The 17,252-nt window shown below is 38.6% G+C and overlaps 1 protein-coding gene across 1 annotated transcript in view; it reads right to left on the bottom strand.

Moving 5' to 3' along the window:
- Positions 1-993: 993 nt before the first annotated feature.
- adgrb3 (adhesion G protein-coupled receptor B3) overlaps positions 994-17,252 on the bottom strand; it is a 126,213-nt gene continuing 109,954 nt past the window's right edge. The window contains exons 19-30 of the mRNA XM_079472393.1: positions 12,946-13,096; positions 11,203-11,272; positions 10,771-10,837; positions 10,307-10,392; positions 9,398-9,496; positions 8,964-9,135; positions 8,351-8,446; positions 7,717-7,756; positions 4,651-5,309; positions 4,523-4,558; positions 3,880-3,984; positions 994-2,035 (exon numbers count right to left, since the gene is read on the bottom strand). Of these exons, the coding sequence (XP_079328519.1) occupies positions 1,847-2,035; positions 3,880-3,984; positions 4,523-4,558; positions 4,651-5,309; positions 7,717-7,756; positions 8,351-8,446; positions 8,964-9,135; positions 9,398-9,496; positions 10,307-10,392; positions 10,771-10,837; positions 11,203-11,272; positions 12,946-13,096 (1,770 nt within the window). The 3' untranslated portion in view covers positions 994-1,846. The remainder of the gene's footprint in view (positions 2,036-3,879; positions 3,985-4,522; positions 4,559-4,650; positions 5,310-7,716; positions 7,757-8,350; positions 8,447-8,963; positions 9,136-9,397; positions 9,497-10,306; positions 10,393-10,770; positions 10,838-11,202; positions 11,273-12,945; positions 13,097-17,252) is intronic.

A 17,252-nucleotide genomic window follows, 5' to 3' on the forward strand; every position in this document is an offset into this window, starting at 1 on the left:
CAAAGAATATTTGCAAAACTGTGACATGTCGGATAGAACCTTATACTGTAATTCCAAGGTGACGAAATTGTGACGTCTTTTTTTAAATGTTAAAAATCACACATTCTTTTTTACAAGATACTTTTCTTCATATCATGTTGTTTTTTCCAATACATTTTGTTTAATTCTGATCTTTTCGATGTTTAGTGTGTCTCAAACTGTCAAATGTTGCAAAATCGGAAACCTTTATATTGGACACAATAAACACATACTGGAAACAGCTCATGCTATATTTAGTGTGAGAATTCTCAATGTAAAAGGGACAGTTCACCCAAAATTGAGAATTCGTTCATAATATGATTTATCAACTTTTTTAATTTAAAACCTGTATACGACTTGTTCTCCTGTGGAAAAGTGGTTTTGTGTCTATACAACGGCAGTTAATAGGGTCCAATGTCGTTTGCTGAGCAATGTTCTTCAAAATACAAATGTTTGCGTTCTGCAGAAGAAAGTCACAGTTGGGAATGACATGACGATGAAGGAATGTTCGTTTTTGGGTACCTTCTTTAAGTTTGATGCTTGTGGAAAGTGCCATATGGTGTGACATAGCAAGAAAGAATGCAGTAAAAACTGTAATATAGCAAGTCTATTTACCACCAATATGACACTGTGCTGTATAAAGAGCTGTTTGGGTTTTGGTGGCTCAGTCTTCTTTATCCCGTCAGGTCCGCAGCTCGTGGCATACTGGCACATGAGGCATGACATATGTGATGCGGCCTTAACCCAAAGTCACTCCACTTGCTGTTATTTTTAGCTTCACGCTGCTATTTTTATATAAAGCACCACAGAAGATTATTGTCACTGTTGTTATTTGCCTGTAGGTGTAAACAATCATTAAATTGTTGTTAAATTAGGAATGACCTTGAGAATATTTCCACACAGATCATTTGTGGAGAGAAAAGCACGGCAGACACACGCAGCGGCACACAGGAGTAAGTCGACAAGCTCTCTGAAGCAGTACGAACATATTTCCTCTTTTATTTACATTCCGTTTTCAAATGTTAACATTTTTCGCTATAACTCTCTCATCATGTTGGCATTTTCTCTTTTCTCATTAAAATAAACTTGGCACAAGTAAAACATATGTAGACAAAAGTTTTATTTACACCATACAACATTTTGGATTTTTAAATATTTTATACAGGGCTGCAGATGAGAGAGCTTTGCTGAGCTTCCAAGCAGATTCTGCAGTATTAAAGTTTTGAAATATATTATTCATAAAAAAGTGAGTATTACCTTTATTGCATTTAAAGCAATGAAGAATGTAGCTGGACAAACATTCGTTTTTAAATGACAGAAAGAAATCATCTCTCTTTGCCTCTGAATAGTTTTCTCTTTTCGTATTATAAAGTAAAAAGTGTAGTAATGGCCAAACGGACTTGTTATAAACGTTTTTAAAAACCTGCTCAAGTATATACATTGTGTTGCCGGGCTCGTCTCCTGTCGAACGTGAACCCGCTGCCACTCGTGGGTGGACGTCACACGTTGTGTCTTTTTTATTTCTCTCATCTGGGACTCGAGATATCAGGACCAATTCTTTTCCGATTGGTACGTTTGAAACACGTGATGTTCGATATTGTACATGTCTGCCCCCCACTAAATACACAAGTGCGAATACAAAAGAAAAGATAACACAGATGTTTTTTTGTCTTCTTATCCTGCCTTTGTTTTTTAAAATCTTATTGGCACGTATCGTCCCTGCTATTCTCCTAGAGTCCAGATATGTCGTTCCAAGGCTGCGTGAAAAGTCTTCAGTGTTTTTATTCAGTGCAAAATATGTCCACCGTCACATACGTCTCCTTATTCCTCAGACTTCCGTCTGAAAATCTCCCTCCTGCACGTCCAGTGGGAGATTGACACACTTTTCCCACTCGGCGCTAGTCATCTCCAGAGAGTTCTTTGTGTCGGGATCTAGTACATTCATTGTGGCATAGTTCTGGTATTCGCTCGCCGGGTTGAAGCTCTCCCAGGGGTTCTTGTTTTGCATCATCTTGTCCTACAGAAAAGGACGAGATGCAGACGTGTTAGAAATATCACATTACTGGAACATTCTCCATGCGCTCGCTTATTATAGAAACTCGTGTGGTTAGCGTTTCACAGCACAGGAGTGAGCGTGAATCATTGAGCTTTAACTCATCTTCTGATGTGTTCTTCTATATTGGCCCAAAAGTAGACTACAGTAACAGTAATGACAGGAAGTCATACTTAAAGTCTATGAATGTCATCGTATTGCAAAGGTTTTGCCCTCTGAAACGAACGCTCTGGTTGGGTTAACTCAAGTCTCAGAATATTTGATGCATACGCCCGCAAAATTTGAAAAACTTCAAGAGAAAGGTTTTTATATTTTATTAAAACTATTAAAATAATTCTGTTAATTGAAATAAAAAATATCAGCAAATAATGTTTGAAATACTAAACGTAAATGTTGAGATCCTAAAATGACTAACTGAAAATAAAGAGAAACTAAACTAAAACTGAAAATAAATAAACATAAATTAATGTAATGTACTGTAATATAATATCGTATATTTTAGTCTAATAAAAATATGACCAAAAATAATAACCATAAAAGGACAAATGCACATTACATGCTAAAAACAAACCTAAAAGGAACAAGAAAAAATATAAAATTAAAGATAATTCAAAATACAACGGAAATGTTTTTAAGATTTAAAGTAGTCATCTGATCGTACAGTTGAATGAGACTTTTTCAATATCACGCCCTAAACATGAAGCTGAACAAAACGAGCTGTGATTGGTTGCATCAGGTGGCCTTTTGGGGGCGGTCCTTGGCCAATGAATGTCGCTATGGAGACCATGATACTTCACATAACTGATGGATCTATACACCAAACATGAACTAAATGTTATATTTTAACATTACAATATGCAAATGCGATAACTTCGTTATTCTGGTCCAAAAAACTGAACAGTTTACACACCCACAGATCAATAATCGCAGCATCTGACTGAAACAGCATCGTTTTTGTGTTCAGAAAGAACGGAAGGAACTTCAGTGAGTGCATAAAAATGAACGTTCATCGCTTCTGGTGGTTACTAAGCAACAGGCGGAGAATGGCAAAGTTCTGCAGAGCTGATTGAACACGGGTAAAAGGGAATAACGTGGTAAAAGGGACATGCTGTCAGGAGCTGTGACTACACAAATATAACTCTGTCTGTGTGTGTGTGTGTCAACAAATGAATTTTGTAACAATATACAGAGCGGTTTTAAAACAAAAGAGTAAAAATGACTTCATTGATTAAGGGTGCGAGCACTGCAGTGCCAGTCAGCTGGAAAATGTTTTGAAGAACGACGGCTCAGATACATGCGGCTGGATGGTGGAATGTGATCTTGTTGGAATTGGTCTGATGGCTGCTCGCATCAAACAATCCCACCGGTCTTACAATTACAGATAATTGGCGCAGCGCAGTGCAGAAACCACAGAGAGCCTCTCCAAAATTTGAAGCAAAGCAAGTGATGTTTTTTCCGTGCATTTGCCAAGCGGTTATTTGCCAATGGGGAGGAAAATAATAAGCACGTTAGCGGCCTTGTGTGTGAATGAGCTCATGAGGTGATGGTGATGACAAAACATGTTTTTTTATTCTCATAATCTGAATACCCCCGCCGTCACCCACGGGGGTAGGCAGGCATGCAGGGGGCAAGCTATTTTTCCACATGAATACAGCAGGTGGGTAACTATTAATTCCTCGGGTCACTCATCACGTACGAGAAGAGTGTGGCGCTTGCAGAAGATAGACGCTAAACATAGACAACGTGGCACTCGGTAATGAGACACGCTGAACCCACAGGCCCTGTAGTGGCTGCTTCCTGTTACTCACCATGCCGCCCATATTTGGTATGTCTCGAAATCGGTCCAGGGTTTGAAATTTCTGATTGAGTTCCTGGAACAGCTCCATATGCCTTTTTCTGGTGTGCATGACTTTCTGCAATGGTAAAGGTGAAGGGTAAGGGATGGGAATTGGAGTTCAGTCAAGCTGAGAACCAGAACTTTGCAAGGAAAAAATAAACCCTGCCTGTACTTTTAAAGAGTGCATGACCCTGTGGAAAAGCTGCGAATTTGGCCGGATGCTGTGACGGGGTTATGACAAACAGCGCTGGCGTATGAGGGGTCAATGATAGCACTTGACATTCAATTTCATTTTGAGGGTCTAAAACGCTCTCGGGTGACCTTGAAACTGTGAAAATGCCCAGGCTCATTTTTTTGGATGATTTTCAGCTTGAAGTCAGGAGATGTAAAAGGATCGAATGAGAATATGCGGCAGCTGACGGCATTGCTTTTACGCTTAACCACACAACGCTTCATAAATCGCAGTTGTGTCAGGACATGCTGCTCCAATAAGCTTAAGTGCTACACAAAGTAGTTGTAAATTAAAGGGCGAAACGCAAACGCAACAAATGGCCCTTCGGTTGATGCAACAAAGGCCTGACGCATGCACTTCAGCAGGTGGAGCGTTCACTCACCTCGAAGTCTAAATCCTGGTACCTCGACTTTCTTCTCTGTAGATACAAAGACAAAAATTGATGTGCGCCATTTTACACAACAAACCAAAATAAGCAGTTTCATTTGAATTTGTCGCTCGAAAGCGCACCTCTAAAGAGCTCATGGATATAGTGGAGCCGGTTTCGCTCCGGGACAGCCCTCCGCTCTCCTCCATCTCCGCCAGGAAGTTTTTCACAGCAGTGCGCGGTTCGAACGGCAGGTTCTGCATGTGCTCGGCCTGGCCCGGGTACTGCTGGTCCATCCCCGAATGGCCGAGGTTAAACTCGGTTCCCATCTTGTAATGCATCAGCCTCTCGTGCGACAGAGAGTCCATGGTGATGTTCATCTTGCCGTCATCTTTCAGCAGAGTTGGAATGCTGCTGGAGCCGCCGGCCGACGCCGCAGAGCTGCGAGGCAGGACGATGTAGTCCGTCTCCATCTGGCCCGGCTGGGGGTGGCCGCTCAGGTCGTGGGCGCTCAGCTCTTGCTCGTTCTGCCTGGTGGCGTCGTCCGTGCACAGGTACATGGCCCTCCGCATGTCGGCCGTGCTGTCTAAACACTGGTCCCCCAGATCGCCCATGCCCATGCCCATAGACATGTGAAGTCCGGAGGGCTGCTGGATGATCACTTTAGACATGATGTTGCCAGGCAACGTGGAGTAATTGAGCCCCTCGGGACCTTTCTCTTCCTCCTCATCGTTCAGAGAGATGCGAGAGAGGGTACCGGTGATTGTGGCTGCCCGGCAAGAGCCCATGTCTTTGTGGAGAGCTGCGGGTTGGGAGGAACATCATTAGTGAATGTGTATGTGAGGGAATAGAGGGAATAGCACACAAACATATTTAGAAGTCGATCCTTTCACCATCATGTCATCCAAAACCTTGATATGATTGTTTCTACTTGTTAATAAGATATTTTGAGAAATGTGGTTTTGTGTCCATACAAAGGAAGTCAACGGGGGGCAATGTTGTTTGCTCACCAACGATCTTCGAAATATCTTCTTCTGTGTTCTGCGTTAGAAAGTAAGTCACACAGGTTTGGAATGAAATGACCAGCATATCTAATCGAAACGACTCCATCAGTCAACCTTCACTATTCTGGTCTATAGCAAACAAACTGTCTACACAGAATATTGAATATAAAACCCACACAAAACCCTCTGGTACAAATATGTCCATATTTTGGATTGCTTCTGTTCATTGGAAAAAGGCACACAGGAGAAAGCAACATCTAGAAGCGATGACAGAATCATCAGTAGGGCGAGAGCGACCTGTCCTCTACAGCAGGGCTCTGTCTCCACAAATCCATAAGGGAATTACTGACGACGTTTAGAAATGAACAAGAAGGAGACGAGAAGACAACAATGCATGCATGGTAAAAATCATCCAGCCAACATTAATGCATCACATCACATGGCATGTAAACACGCACGCTGAATGCTGATAGAAGGACACTGCGATGGCTTCGGGCTCAAAACAAGGACTTTTAGGGCAAATCTCAGAAACGCTGTCGGTGTCAGTTTTTTTCGTTGACTTTTTCTTAGTGTCATGAATATGCATGCTAGGTTTCAACATGCTGATGTGTTTTAACATAAACAAAATACATTTTGTTACGTTGGTGATGTTTGCACATGATGTTATTGCTCAGTTTAGCTCTAACCCTAACCAAATGTTTGAGACACAAATAAAAAATAAGTACATCAAAATAAGCTTTCATTTATTTATTTTTTTATTTTATTTTCAAATCAATTCAAACTAAAAGTGGCAGCTGTCTGTAAAAAAATCTTATTATGTTCTAATCTTATTATGATGTTTTGAACATAAATGGGAAGAATAAAAAATTGACAACAAATGTAGTTCGAAATCTTTTCTAAACAAAGAATGTTTTCATTTATAACATTTAAAAAATATCTTTTTTGTAAGATGTCAAGTGTTGACATGAATAGAGTATTAACAGTGTACCTGATTTTTATTGTTTTTCATAGTGTGATTTTTGGAAAATTGCATTGAATCTATACAGGTCAATTTGACCCGATCCATAAAGAAGGTTACAGAAAATCGAACAGAATACGAGGGTTAAGTATTTAAACATTATAAACAACAACAGTGTTTATTGTTCTGTCATTAATTTAGCTTATTTGCTTCTGATTTAAAAAAGAATAATAATACATTAATTATGTAAATTACACAAAACATTAAATGAAAATAATGTCACAAATGATAAGACTTTAAAATTTTTTAACAATCTTTTATGAGATTCTTGGATTTAAATGAAACCTTTTCTTAAATCTTGCAATGTCACACAATATGATTCATTGTCTGAGCAGATTCTATTCCACTTTTAATGAAGAACACTTTAGTCAGGATGTTGTTATATGAGGCTTGCATTTGCACCACAAAAACCAAACGGTCAGCAAACTGAGCATCTCCTAGGATTTTAGATCTACAGCATAATACCTGATTTACTGTGCTCTTGTAAACTCATTTATTTTGATCAACATTAAGTTTCATAACAGCAAACACTAAACAACTTTAGTGACTCATTCCAGTGTAAGTGAACGCTCGCAGCACGTCCTAACCAGATGACAAGCAACACAACCCTGCTCTTCACTGAGAACATAAGATTTTTCTTCAGTCGTTTGGTTTTCTAGTTGATGAAATCGGATCTAAACTCTTCCTCCACATAACGTGCATACTGAGCATCATATCAATTCTGCTCGGTTGTGTCGTAACATTTAGCATCACGTCTGATCGTGGCATTATTACAAAAGTGTATTATAAATCCCTTGAACCTTTCTGAAACAATCATTAAACAAGCCGTCGTCTAGGGTATAACAACGCTCCTCAGACTTCACAGACAATCTACAGCTCTAATAAAGGCATCCCGCTTTGATCTTGTCTGGATGTGGTGAATATCGCAACTTTTAAAGCCAAACAAGTTTTAAGCAAAACAGCGTGACAATTCAGTCGAAACCTTGAAACAAAAATCATGTTTTGAACCGATTTCAAGGGACTAAACCGACTTAGGGGAGACAATTAAGCAACACGTCTGCGAAGACACCCGCAAATTAACTTTTATTCCACACGGCAACTACGGATAAAAGAGAATACAATACGTGCGATCAAATAATTAAAACTATTTCAACACAACACGAATGCAGGTGCAATCTGTCTCCTACCTGACCGACAGGCGATGTCCACGTCTTTCTCAAAGTCAGTCTGTGGAAGGAGAGACAAGCAAAGTAAAATTCTACTCTTAAAGTGGCAAACACACATTATAACAGATCAAATAAAAGGTTTAGAATAACAAAAAGTGTTTGAAATAATGTTATGAAATGCACCGTTAATAAAGTACAGCGTAACCTTGTAAATGCGAAATTATACATCAACCAGATAACCAGAGAATAAAATCACACTGTGATACCGCAGTCTGCAGTCTAACCACGTCCCAACAGAGCAAAGCTTCTTTTTTAGTCCTCCGTCGTAACAATTTATAAATAGAATCTGATTATTTGGGTTTCACAATAGTAGAGGTGATAGAGGAGCTGAATCAAAGAGATCCTGCACATCGGGCGCCTCATTATCGTGAAACGCTTTTGCTTGAGAAACTTTATATCACAACCTAATTCAGAACTATGATTGTTACGCGCCGGTGGGTCCGTGCAAGTCTAGAGATGAGCCAAATATCTCCGGTAGCATTTTAATAGCAATTACTTCCCCCGAGCAAGTAAAGGATGACAAACATGAAAGTATAAATACGCAGTTCCACCATTTACAAAGAATAATCTAGCGTGAATGTGCCAGGTCTCGTACCATGATCTGTGCATGTCCGTTGGGGAACGTGCCAGTCGCGTCTGCGCTGATGGGGTCTTGACAGTTTCTAAGGCGACATCTGAAGGCATCTTGAACCTGCGAACCATCATAAACGCCTGAGTGTTGAACGTCACCAACAACGATTCGATTAACAAACAACAAGACAAACAAACAACGTAAGGATCGAAGAAAGTTTTTGACTCTGTAAATTCATTTTTGTGTATTCATTTAAGGATGTCCTTTCATTAAGTGGTCGGTTGAAGGGGGTTTATTTATAAAGTCAGGACAAGGGTAGATTCTGTCAACATTTTCCGCATACTCTATCATTCATTCAAAACGTGTGTGCCTGCTGAGACTAAATAAATCACACACACAGAAATACCGTGACCATGAAAGCCGTGGTCACCATAAAGTATCCTTTTATGAAAATATCTTATGCTAAGATTCTTCGAAACTTCCAAAAAACAGCATGTGTTTGGAAAGACATTGAGGTGGGTAAACAATGATAAAAACACTCCTTTAAGAGTAAAACTGGGCACGGAATAAAAACAAACTGTCTGTGAAGGAATGAAAGAGTGAGAAGTAATACAGGATGAGAACGGTTCCAGCCTACCTCTCTTCGGAGGATACAGTGGACCATGACTATTACAAAGCCCTGCAGGGAGTCAAAGACAGCAAAGAGGATCTGGAATAAAATGGACCGTTTGTCTGTCATGGCGAGCACTGCAGACATCCAGGTGAGAGCCAAGAGAGGCAGAACAACACAGGAACTCCACAAAGACGCCCTGAGACACAGAGAAATTCAGGTTTACCATCAGTACATAATGAATCCAAGACATACAACATCTGATACACATTTCATTTCCAATGGCGTGTGTGAAGACAACAAAATGAGAAAGAGAGCCAGCTGTTCATTTAACACCTCCACAGATATCCTTCCCCAAAGCAAGGACACGCACGGGTAAACCCAACCTGTGTATAAACTTGCACGCTTTATTGCACGCAGCATAATCGTATCGATTTTCAGGGGTGTCGTTGGACACTTACATGGCATTGCTGGCCGTTGTTGCTGATAAAGCAGTAGTTGAGACCACACCACATTTGGCACATTTTAAAGTTAATCCTGCATGGGGCTCGCTCATCTGCCTACAGAACAACAAAAAACATATTTTAACCAAGGTGAGACATGCCTGTTGTTATATTTACAACATTTAAAGCAATAAAAAAATATGATATAATATAACAAATATAAATAGCAACAACATAAAATATATATAAAAAAATTATTAACCAAAAACAATCTAAAATAAAATAAAATAAAGGAATCATGCATTCATGCATCGCGGTCTTGAAGAATATACTGTATTATATAATATGAAAGATATAATATACATAATAATAATAATAATAATAATAATAAATCAAATAACATGAAATAACATGAAATATAAAGTAAATAATGTAAAATTATTAATAATAATAATAAAATAAAGAAAAATGTTGCAATGCTTTCGTACATTGCCTTCTCAAAAAAGATACATTTTTATTATAATTATAACAACATAAAATATATAATATAAAACATATATATATATAACATAAAATGTCAACAAATAATATCAAATAAAATAAAGGAACTCCGCCAAGCATTCATGCATTCCCATCTTGAAGAATATATTATATAATAGGAAAAATATTATATACATAACAATAATAATAAATCAAATAACATAAAATATATCATATGAAAATTAAAGTAAAATAAGAAAAGTATATCTCTTGAAGAATATACTAATGCTTCCTTTCAATTGTACAATGCTGTTGTACATCCATTTGAAACAGTGTTTGGACCTATGATTCCTTAAAATCCTGTCTACATAGTCAGCTCACTAGGTTTTGTAACCGAGTTTGAGTTTTTGGGTATGTTTTTATGTGATGTGGCTAGTTGGCTCTTACCCTGCTCTGTGTTTAAGCTTCTTATCCAGGATCCCATCTCTCGAAACCAATTTGTTAAACACCAGAATACCAATGACCATGTTAACCTGTACACAAATGCAGAAAGACCATCAAGTTCTCAATCTTATCAAACTAAAAAATCATCACTTTCCATCCTTGTACTGTACAGGAACGGCACATTCAAACACCACGAAGTAAAGCAGAAATCCTATCAAACTGAGTTATTTCTATAAAAGAATCTAACCAGGTTTTACGCTTTGATTCTAAAACATTTTTAGAAAATAAATGTGATTATTAAAAAATCTGTCTAGAAACTGTAAGAGGAGGGTGAGACAGTCATCAGACTGCACTACAAAAGAAAGAGACAATTTTGCCAAATGACACGAAACGCTCTAAGGCCCTGCTGTGTGTAGTTAGAACTAAACACTGTAAAATCACAGTAAATAAACAAACTGTGCAATTACCAGCACCACTGCGGCAGCGGGTCCCACGAACGCATACAGAAGACCACCTTCCAGAGAGAGCCAACAGCTGCAAACACACATTTTTTAAGCAAATCTTGCATTAAATGTAACATCCGGCATCAATTTAATGAAGCGTGACGGTACAGTACACAGTCATATCGTCCTTGGGTGTCTAGGGATCTTGAGGCCATATGCCACGGTTCTACTTTGGAGACTTTTAGTGAGAAACAAGAACTCTGAAGAGATCTAAAAACACTGTTTAGATCCAGGTATCCTCAGGAGTAAATGTGGGTGGACTGGAAATCTCTCGGCTCTCCTGCTATTTCAGTTTATGCAGATTTTCTTGTCGTTTTGCTCGTGGTTTCATTGGGAAGGTTTTAATGTGCCGTGGTGGGACATTTCATGTTCCTGGTTTAAGAATGAGTGACTTACTATTGGGGCGTCCCGTATCCTTTCGCTTTTGTGAATCCCATTGAGATGGCAACTACCAGGGCAGGCAATCCTTTAAAAGAAAGAATTATTAAATATAGTTATTGTTAAAGTTGTCGTTATAGTTACGGTCCACAGTGTAAATGAATGAAACAAAAGCCAGATAACAGATTCAAAAGTTCTTAAGTTACATTCTTAAGCTGGATTTTCCTGTAGGGTTATGACCTCATGTATATTGTCTCCCCCATCATTTGAATCCTCTCTCTGTTTCACTCTTATTTTCTGATCTCCAACAATGCTGCCGTTATGAAAGGACTCTTTCTGCTCTTGCTACCGTCCCGTGATCTGAATATTAACAGCGTCCCTCTCGCGCCGGTGGCTGAATTTATTGATGCAATCAGCTTGTCTGAGCAACCCAGCAGTCCCCCCACCTCTTCGCTGAATCTTAGCCCCGCCTCTAACTGCCCAGCAGATTTATCCTCCAATCAGAAATCACACTGCAGTGCACACAACATCACTGTTCCTGGCTCAAAGGTCACATTTAGTCTTTCCACGGGTGCAAAATAGGAAAATATATGACAAGGATTAATGATTTTGACCTGGAAAGTGTCCATGATGATGTGACCGTTCCCTTGGAGAAGCACACTACGCTAGATGATTTATAGTAGAGACAAACAACACAAGTGATGTCACTTCTGTAAACCGTAGAATGCGAGACGCACATCTTATGTGTGTAATGCGTCTTTTGACCACACACAACTATTATCATGTCTCTAAGAGGCATCTTACGTACCCAAATTGCCCTTAAAGAGACAGTAGACATAAAAATGAAAAATCTCATGTCATCGCAAACCTGTATAACTTCACTTCCTCTGTAGAACACAAAAGACGATATTTTGAGGAATGTCGGTAACCAAACACAGGCCCTCCTTGACTTCAATTGTATGGATCACCCATATCTTCTTTTTAGAAGAAAGAGTCATTGACAAGAAAGAGACTTGAGGGAAATAATGATGACAGATTTTTTTATTTTTGAGAGAACTGTCCCTTTAACATGGTGCTATGCTTTTTTGACATTTTTGATATAGTGTATACGATCCCACATTGCTCTTCTGTTTCACATTAAAATGGATCTTAACAGAGGTGTTGAGATCCAGAAGGTAGCCGCTGGTGTCCAGTAATTTATTCTTTTTGTCTCCTCATACTCACTGCCTAGCAACCGTTTCTATGACAATGGAATCACAAACTGATACAAATGGAAGAGAATCGAGATTCTGAACACAAACTGGCTCAAAATAAAATGCTTAACATTTTTAATGTTGTTTAGTTCAACAAAATCCACCTTATCCTGGAACATCACACGGATCCCAAATCAATTTCAATGAATCCATAGAAATGCATTCAAATACGCAAACTGATAAACGGTTCACATATCTGTCCTTGTCTATCTTCACTTGTCTTCTCCCCAACACACAGCGAAACGCTGCATTGATGAAAAAGAGAGCCTTGTTTGTTGCTAGGTAACTGGAGAGATGAGTGTTGGCTCTTCTGTAATCAATTAGATGTATGTGAAAAGTGGCCCTGTATAAGCAACCCTGGGGAGGTATGGGACATACTGGATATTATTTAATATTACAAAAGCTCACATCAGCCATGTTTGAAAAGTAAATGGCGATTTGATGATGGAGCTGCAGAAATTGCATTACGGAGGAGAAAGAGAGATGTGTCAGAGATCCGAACACTCACCCCATCCCAGACAGAGGAAACGTTTCCGGATGAGCCTCGTCCGAACTTTTCCCGTCACGGCCATGTAGGACTGCCAAGCCTCTGTCAAAACCCAACAGAAGGACGCCAGGAAAAAGAAGTGCAGAAATGCCGTTGTCATCGTGCATATGCCCTGTCCGTTCAAGAGAGAGAGAGAGAGAGGGGGGGGAGGAAACAGATCAATTCTGGTCAAAGTCTTGACAGACTTAAATCAAAAGATTAGTCTAAATGGAGGTCTTTTGAACACTGAAAGGCAGATTGAATATCACTGAAAGCACCGGCTAGGCGGACATCGCATTAAATGTCCTCAAACTCACTTACAAAATCACATAGAATGTGAACAGAGACTTGCTGAAAGCAGATTAACAAAGATAATGAGGTACACAAAATGGATCACCCCAATTGCATCAACTCTAAATGATGCAAAGATTGCAATGCAAAGCCTGTGACTGAAAAACAGGAAAGTGTCAGACGGAGAACACATTTCACTCCAGACTCCACTTGTTTGCCACAGACCATCGTCCCATGCTTTGATTCCAAATCCAGAAGATCTCACAAAAAATTACAACATATGGGTTCTGAATACCCGCGGACACACAATGTCACCAATAGCATGCAAACACTTGAAATGCCTTCTGAATAGAAAACCCCAAATATTAATATCCCTCTCAACAGCCGAGTAGATTTCTCTCTGAATTTCTTTAAAATGTACATATATTATTTAAGTTTATTTAATGAAAATAAATACGTATTTCATTAAATTATGCTTTTTATATACACTTTTAATACTTTTGGTGAATTCTAATAGAAATATTTGTGTTACTCAGATTTACTTAATTTTATTACTTAAACTTACTCAATTTAAACTGTATATTTCATTGATTTCACAGCTTTCAAATGTACTATTTTTTGTATTAACAGTTAAACTTAAATATTAAAGTGTTGGCCTTCTTATCCCTGGTCCCTTTTTGGGTCATTTTATCTGAACTGTGACTATATTTGAGATTCAAGTAGCTTTGCATTACAAAAAATAACGTGCAAGGACCAACAAGGTTGGTGATGCAACATCCTACCCTCTTCCGTAAGAAAAGCATGTTAGAACATAACCTGAGCTTGGAGAGATGACAAACCACCAGCAAGAACCACAAACTAAACCCACAGGGAGAACCTTGGCTCTGCTTCCAAGGTGGGTTATGAAGGCATGATGTTCTGCAACCAGAACCAGAGACAAACTGGAACGCAATGAAGACCCCGTTTCCACCCGCTGCCAGTCCACCTGGTGCAGCCGAGACCAATGCGGTGAAAATGGATCTCTGCTGGTTGTGTCTCCTGCCCTGTAAACCAGCCTCTATGAACACATGGAAATGTCCTGGTTTGAGCACAGCCAGACAGTTCTAAGCCAAATGATCGCCTGGTTTTCGTAAATCTGGACCAGTGTTCCCTTCTGTAAGGGCCACTTGCTGACTTCCAGAACACCAAGGACATTATGGCCCATTTGGTAACTCTCTTCTCACACCTCGTTGTGGACTTAAGGTCAATGCATCTGAAGTCATTGCGTTTGGAAATAAAGATGAAGTTCTCAAGGTGAACGCGTACCTTCACTCTAAAGGTCAAACAACAAAAAATCAAGTCAGGAATCTCGGTGTGTCTCTAGAGTCAGACCTTAGCTTCAGTAGTCATGTCAAAGCAATAACTAAATCAGCATACTATCATCTGAAAAATATTGCAAGAATTAGATGCTTTGTTTCTAGTCAAGACTTAGAGAAACTAGTGCATGCTTTCATCACCAGCAGGGTGGATTATTGTAATGGGCTCCTTACTGGCCTTCCCAAAAAGACCATAAGACAGATGCAGCTCATACAGAACGCTGCGGCAAGGATTCTGAGCAGAACCAGAAAATATGATCATATCACACCAGTCCTCAGGTCTTTACACTGGCTACCAGTTACATATAGGATAGATTTTAAAGTTTTACTACTGGTATATAAATCGTTCAATGGCCTAGGACCTCAATACATTGCAGATATGCTCATTGAATACAGACCCAAAAGAACACTCAGGTCATTAGGATCGCATCAGCTAGAAATACCAAGGGTTCTCTCTAAGCAAGGAGAGTCTGCATTTAGCTATTATGCGAGCCGCAGCTGGAACCAGCTTCCAGAAGAGATCAGATGTGCTCCTACAGTAGTCACATTCAAATCCAGACTCAAAACACATCTGTTTAACTTTGCATTTGATTAATGTGCCACTGTGCCTCTGACCGTCCGACTGTTTGCGCTGTACTTTATTTTATTGATTATCTAATCTAAACTATATTTTATTTTATTTTATTAACTGGTTAATTTTTATTTTTCTTATTTCTTCTAAACTATGTTATTTAATTTTTTTATTCTTAACTGGTTACTTTTATTTTTCTTATTTCTTAACTGTTTTATCAAATGGATATTTTTAATTTCTTCTATGTAAAGCACTTTGAATTGCCATTGTGTATGAAATGTGCTATACAAATAAACTTGCCTTGCCTTGCCTTGCCTTGCTTGCATATCACGTAAAAAAAGCCAAGCCTGAATGAGAATAAGTTCATTATCAACGTGATTTTTGATTGTGGTGTTAAAGTATTTCAGTCACATTCCTGTATACCTACTTTATGCATCACATGGTTCCTACATATGTAACGTTCTTTGTCCCATTTGCCACTATACAGATGCTGCAGTAAAGAAAAGACAATTTTGAGATCAGACGAAGCACAACCTTGAGCATTAAGGCTCAATGCGTAACACAAACAAAGTCACGGCTTTAACATACTTTATAAGGACTTGTCACACCTACATGAACATGTTAGTTCTATTCATACCCTACTGTTTAAGAATACTTCAAGCTGGAGCTTGTCCTAGCAACACATTTTCAAAGCCACTAACAACAGCAAACAGCTAAATATATGTAGCAATACCTATCGCCTGATGGGATGAAAAATCAAGTGTTTGTTCTTTTCATTTCTAGGCGCCGGATGTGTTGCATTTCTTGTCTTATTTATGCCATTGCTACAGGCTCAAATTAAAGAGACACTACAGGAGACAGTTCCGAGATGATGCGACTCAAGGCACATAAACTGTATATCATTGCAGGTTTAAAGCTAATTATGATCTATTACTAATACCGCATCAAAGGTCACATACAGGTTAGCATCTAGTGAAATACACAGTGAAAGTCCCCACCTAATATATTGACCGTGAAATACTGTATTTATTATTATTTTGTATAATTGTATTTGATAGGAGACAAATCACAAATCTAAAAATTTAAAAACATGTGTTTTTTTGGTGTAGATTTATTTTGACCTTCCCATTATGATTGGTTTGTTTGTTCAGTGACTGACACGGGGCCTGGAGGGGAGAGCTAAAAATGTATAGTATCGTCCTACCTCCTTTTTGTTGCTTACGTCCTGTGGTGAAGAGTTGTGGTTGAGAGGGGAAAGGGAGCTTAATGTTTTCGAGTGCAAATTCATAAAAAAAAGAATGGTATGCACGGATAAATCATTTGTAATTATCACTGCAACACCGTGTAAAACATTTCTAATTTTCCTCTTGATTTCATGGCGACTTTAAAGATGTAATGAAGCAGGTAAACTGAAGCTTTTAAGTACAGTGTACTGGAAGCTTCCGTCACCAAAAAATAAACAAATACATATCTAACAATTACAATGACATAGCAGAAATGAAAAAAACAAACAAACAAATAAAATCAAATGTATCGTGTGTCGCCAATGAAGCTAAAATTTTATAAAATAAAATATAAAATCTTAAAAATAAAATAAAATGTAATCATCCATTTGTGTTCCCAATAAATCTAAAATTAATTTCCTTGTGTGTTGCCAATAAAGCCCTTTCTGATTCTGTAGGATCTGATCTTTGAATGTGTAGGATTTGTGCTTAAGAGGAATTTAAACTATAATAATGAAATACCAGAAGTGACAAAAAAAACCTAAAAAAACCTATAACATTTCTTGTGTGTTGCCAATAACGCAAAAAATATTATAAAATGAAACATAAACAAATGAAATTAAAATAAATAAATAACATTTGTTGCATGTTGCCCACAAAGTTCTGACTCAAAATTTCTAGTTTTTGGAAGTTTAAACTGTTACAACGACAAGCCAAGAAAAAGGACAAATCTGCACACAACCTTAGAATATCTGGTTAAGCATCACAGAGAAGAGAGGCTCCTTTGCAAGGGCATTAGAAGGCACCCGAAGCGCATACCCGCAGCAAATCTCCTAACCCGAGTGGGAA

The sequence above is a fragment of the Barbatula barbatula genome (genome assembly GCF_947034865.1).
Source record: "Barbatula barbatula genome assembly, chromosome: 14".
NCBI classification, from domain to species: Eukaryota; Metazoa; Chordata; class Actinopteri; order Cypriniformes; family Nemacheilidae; genus Barbatula; species Barbatula barbatula.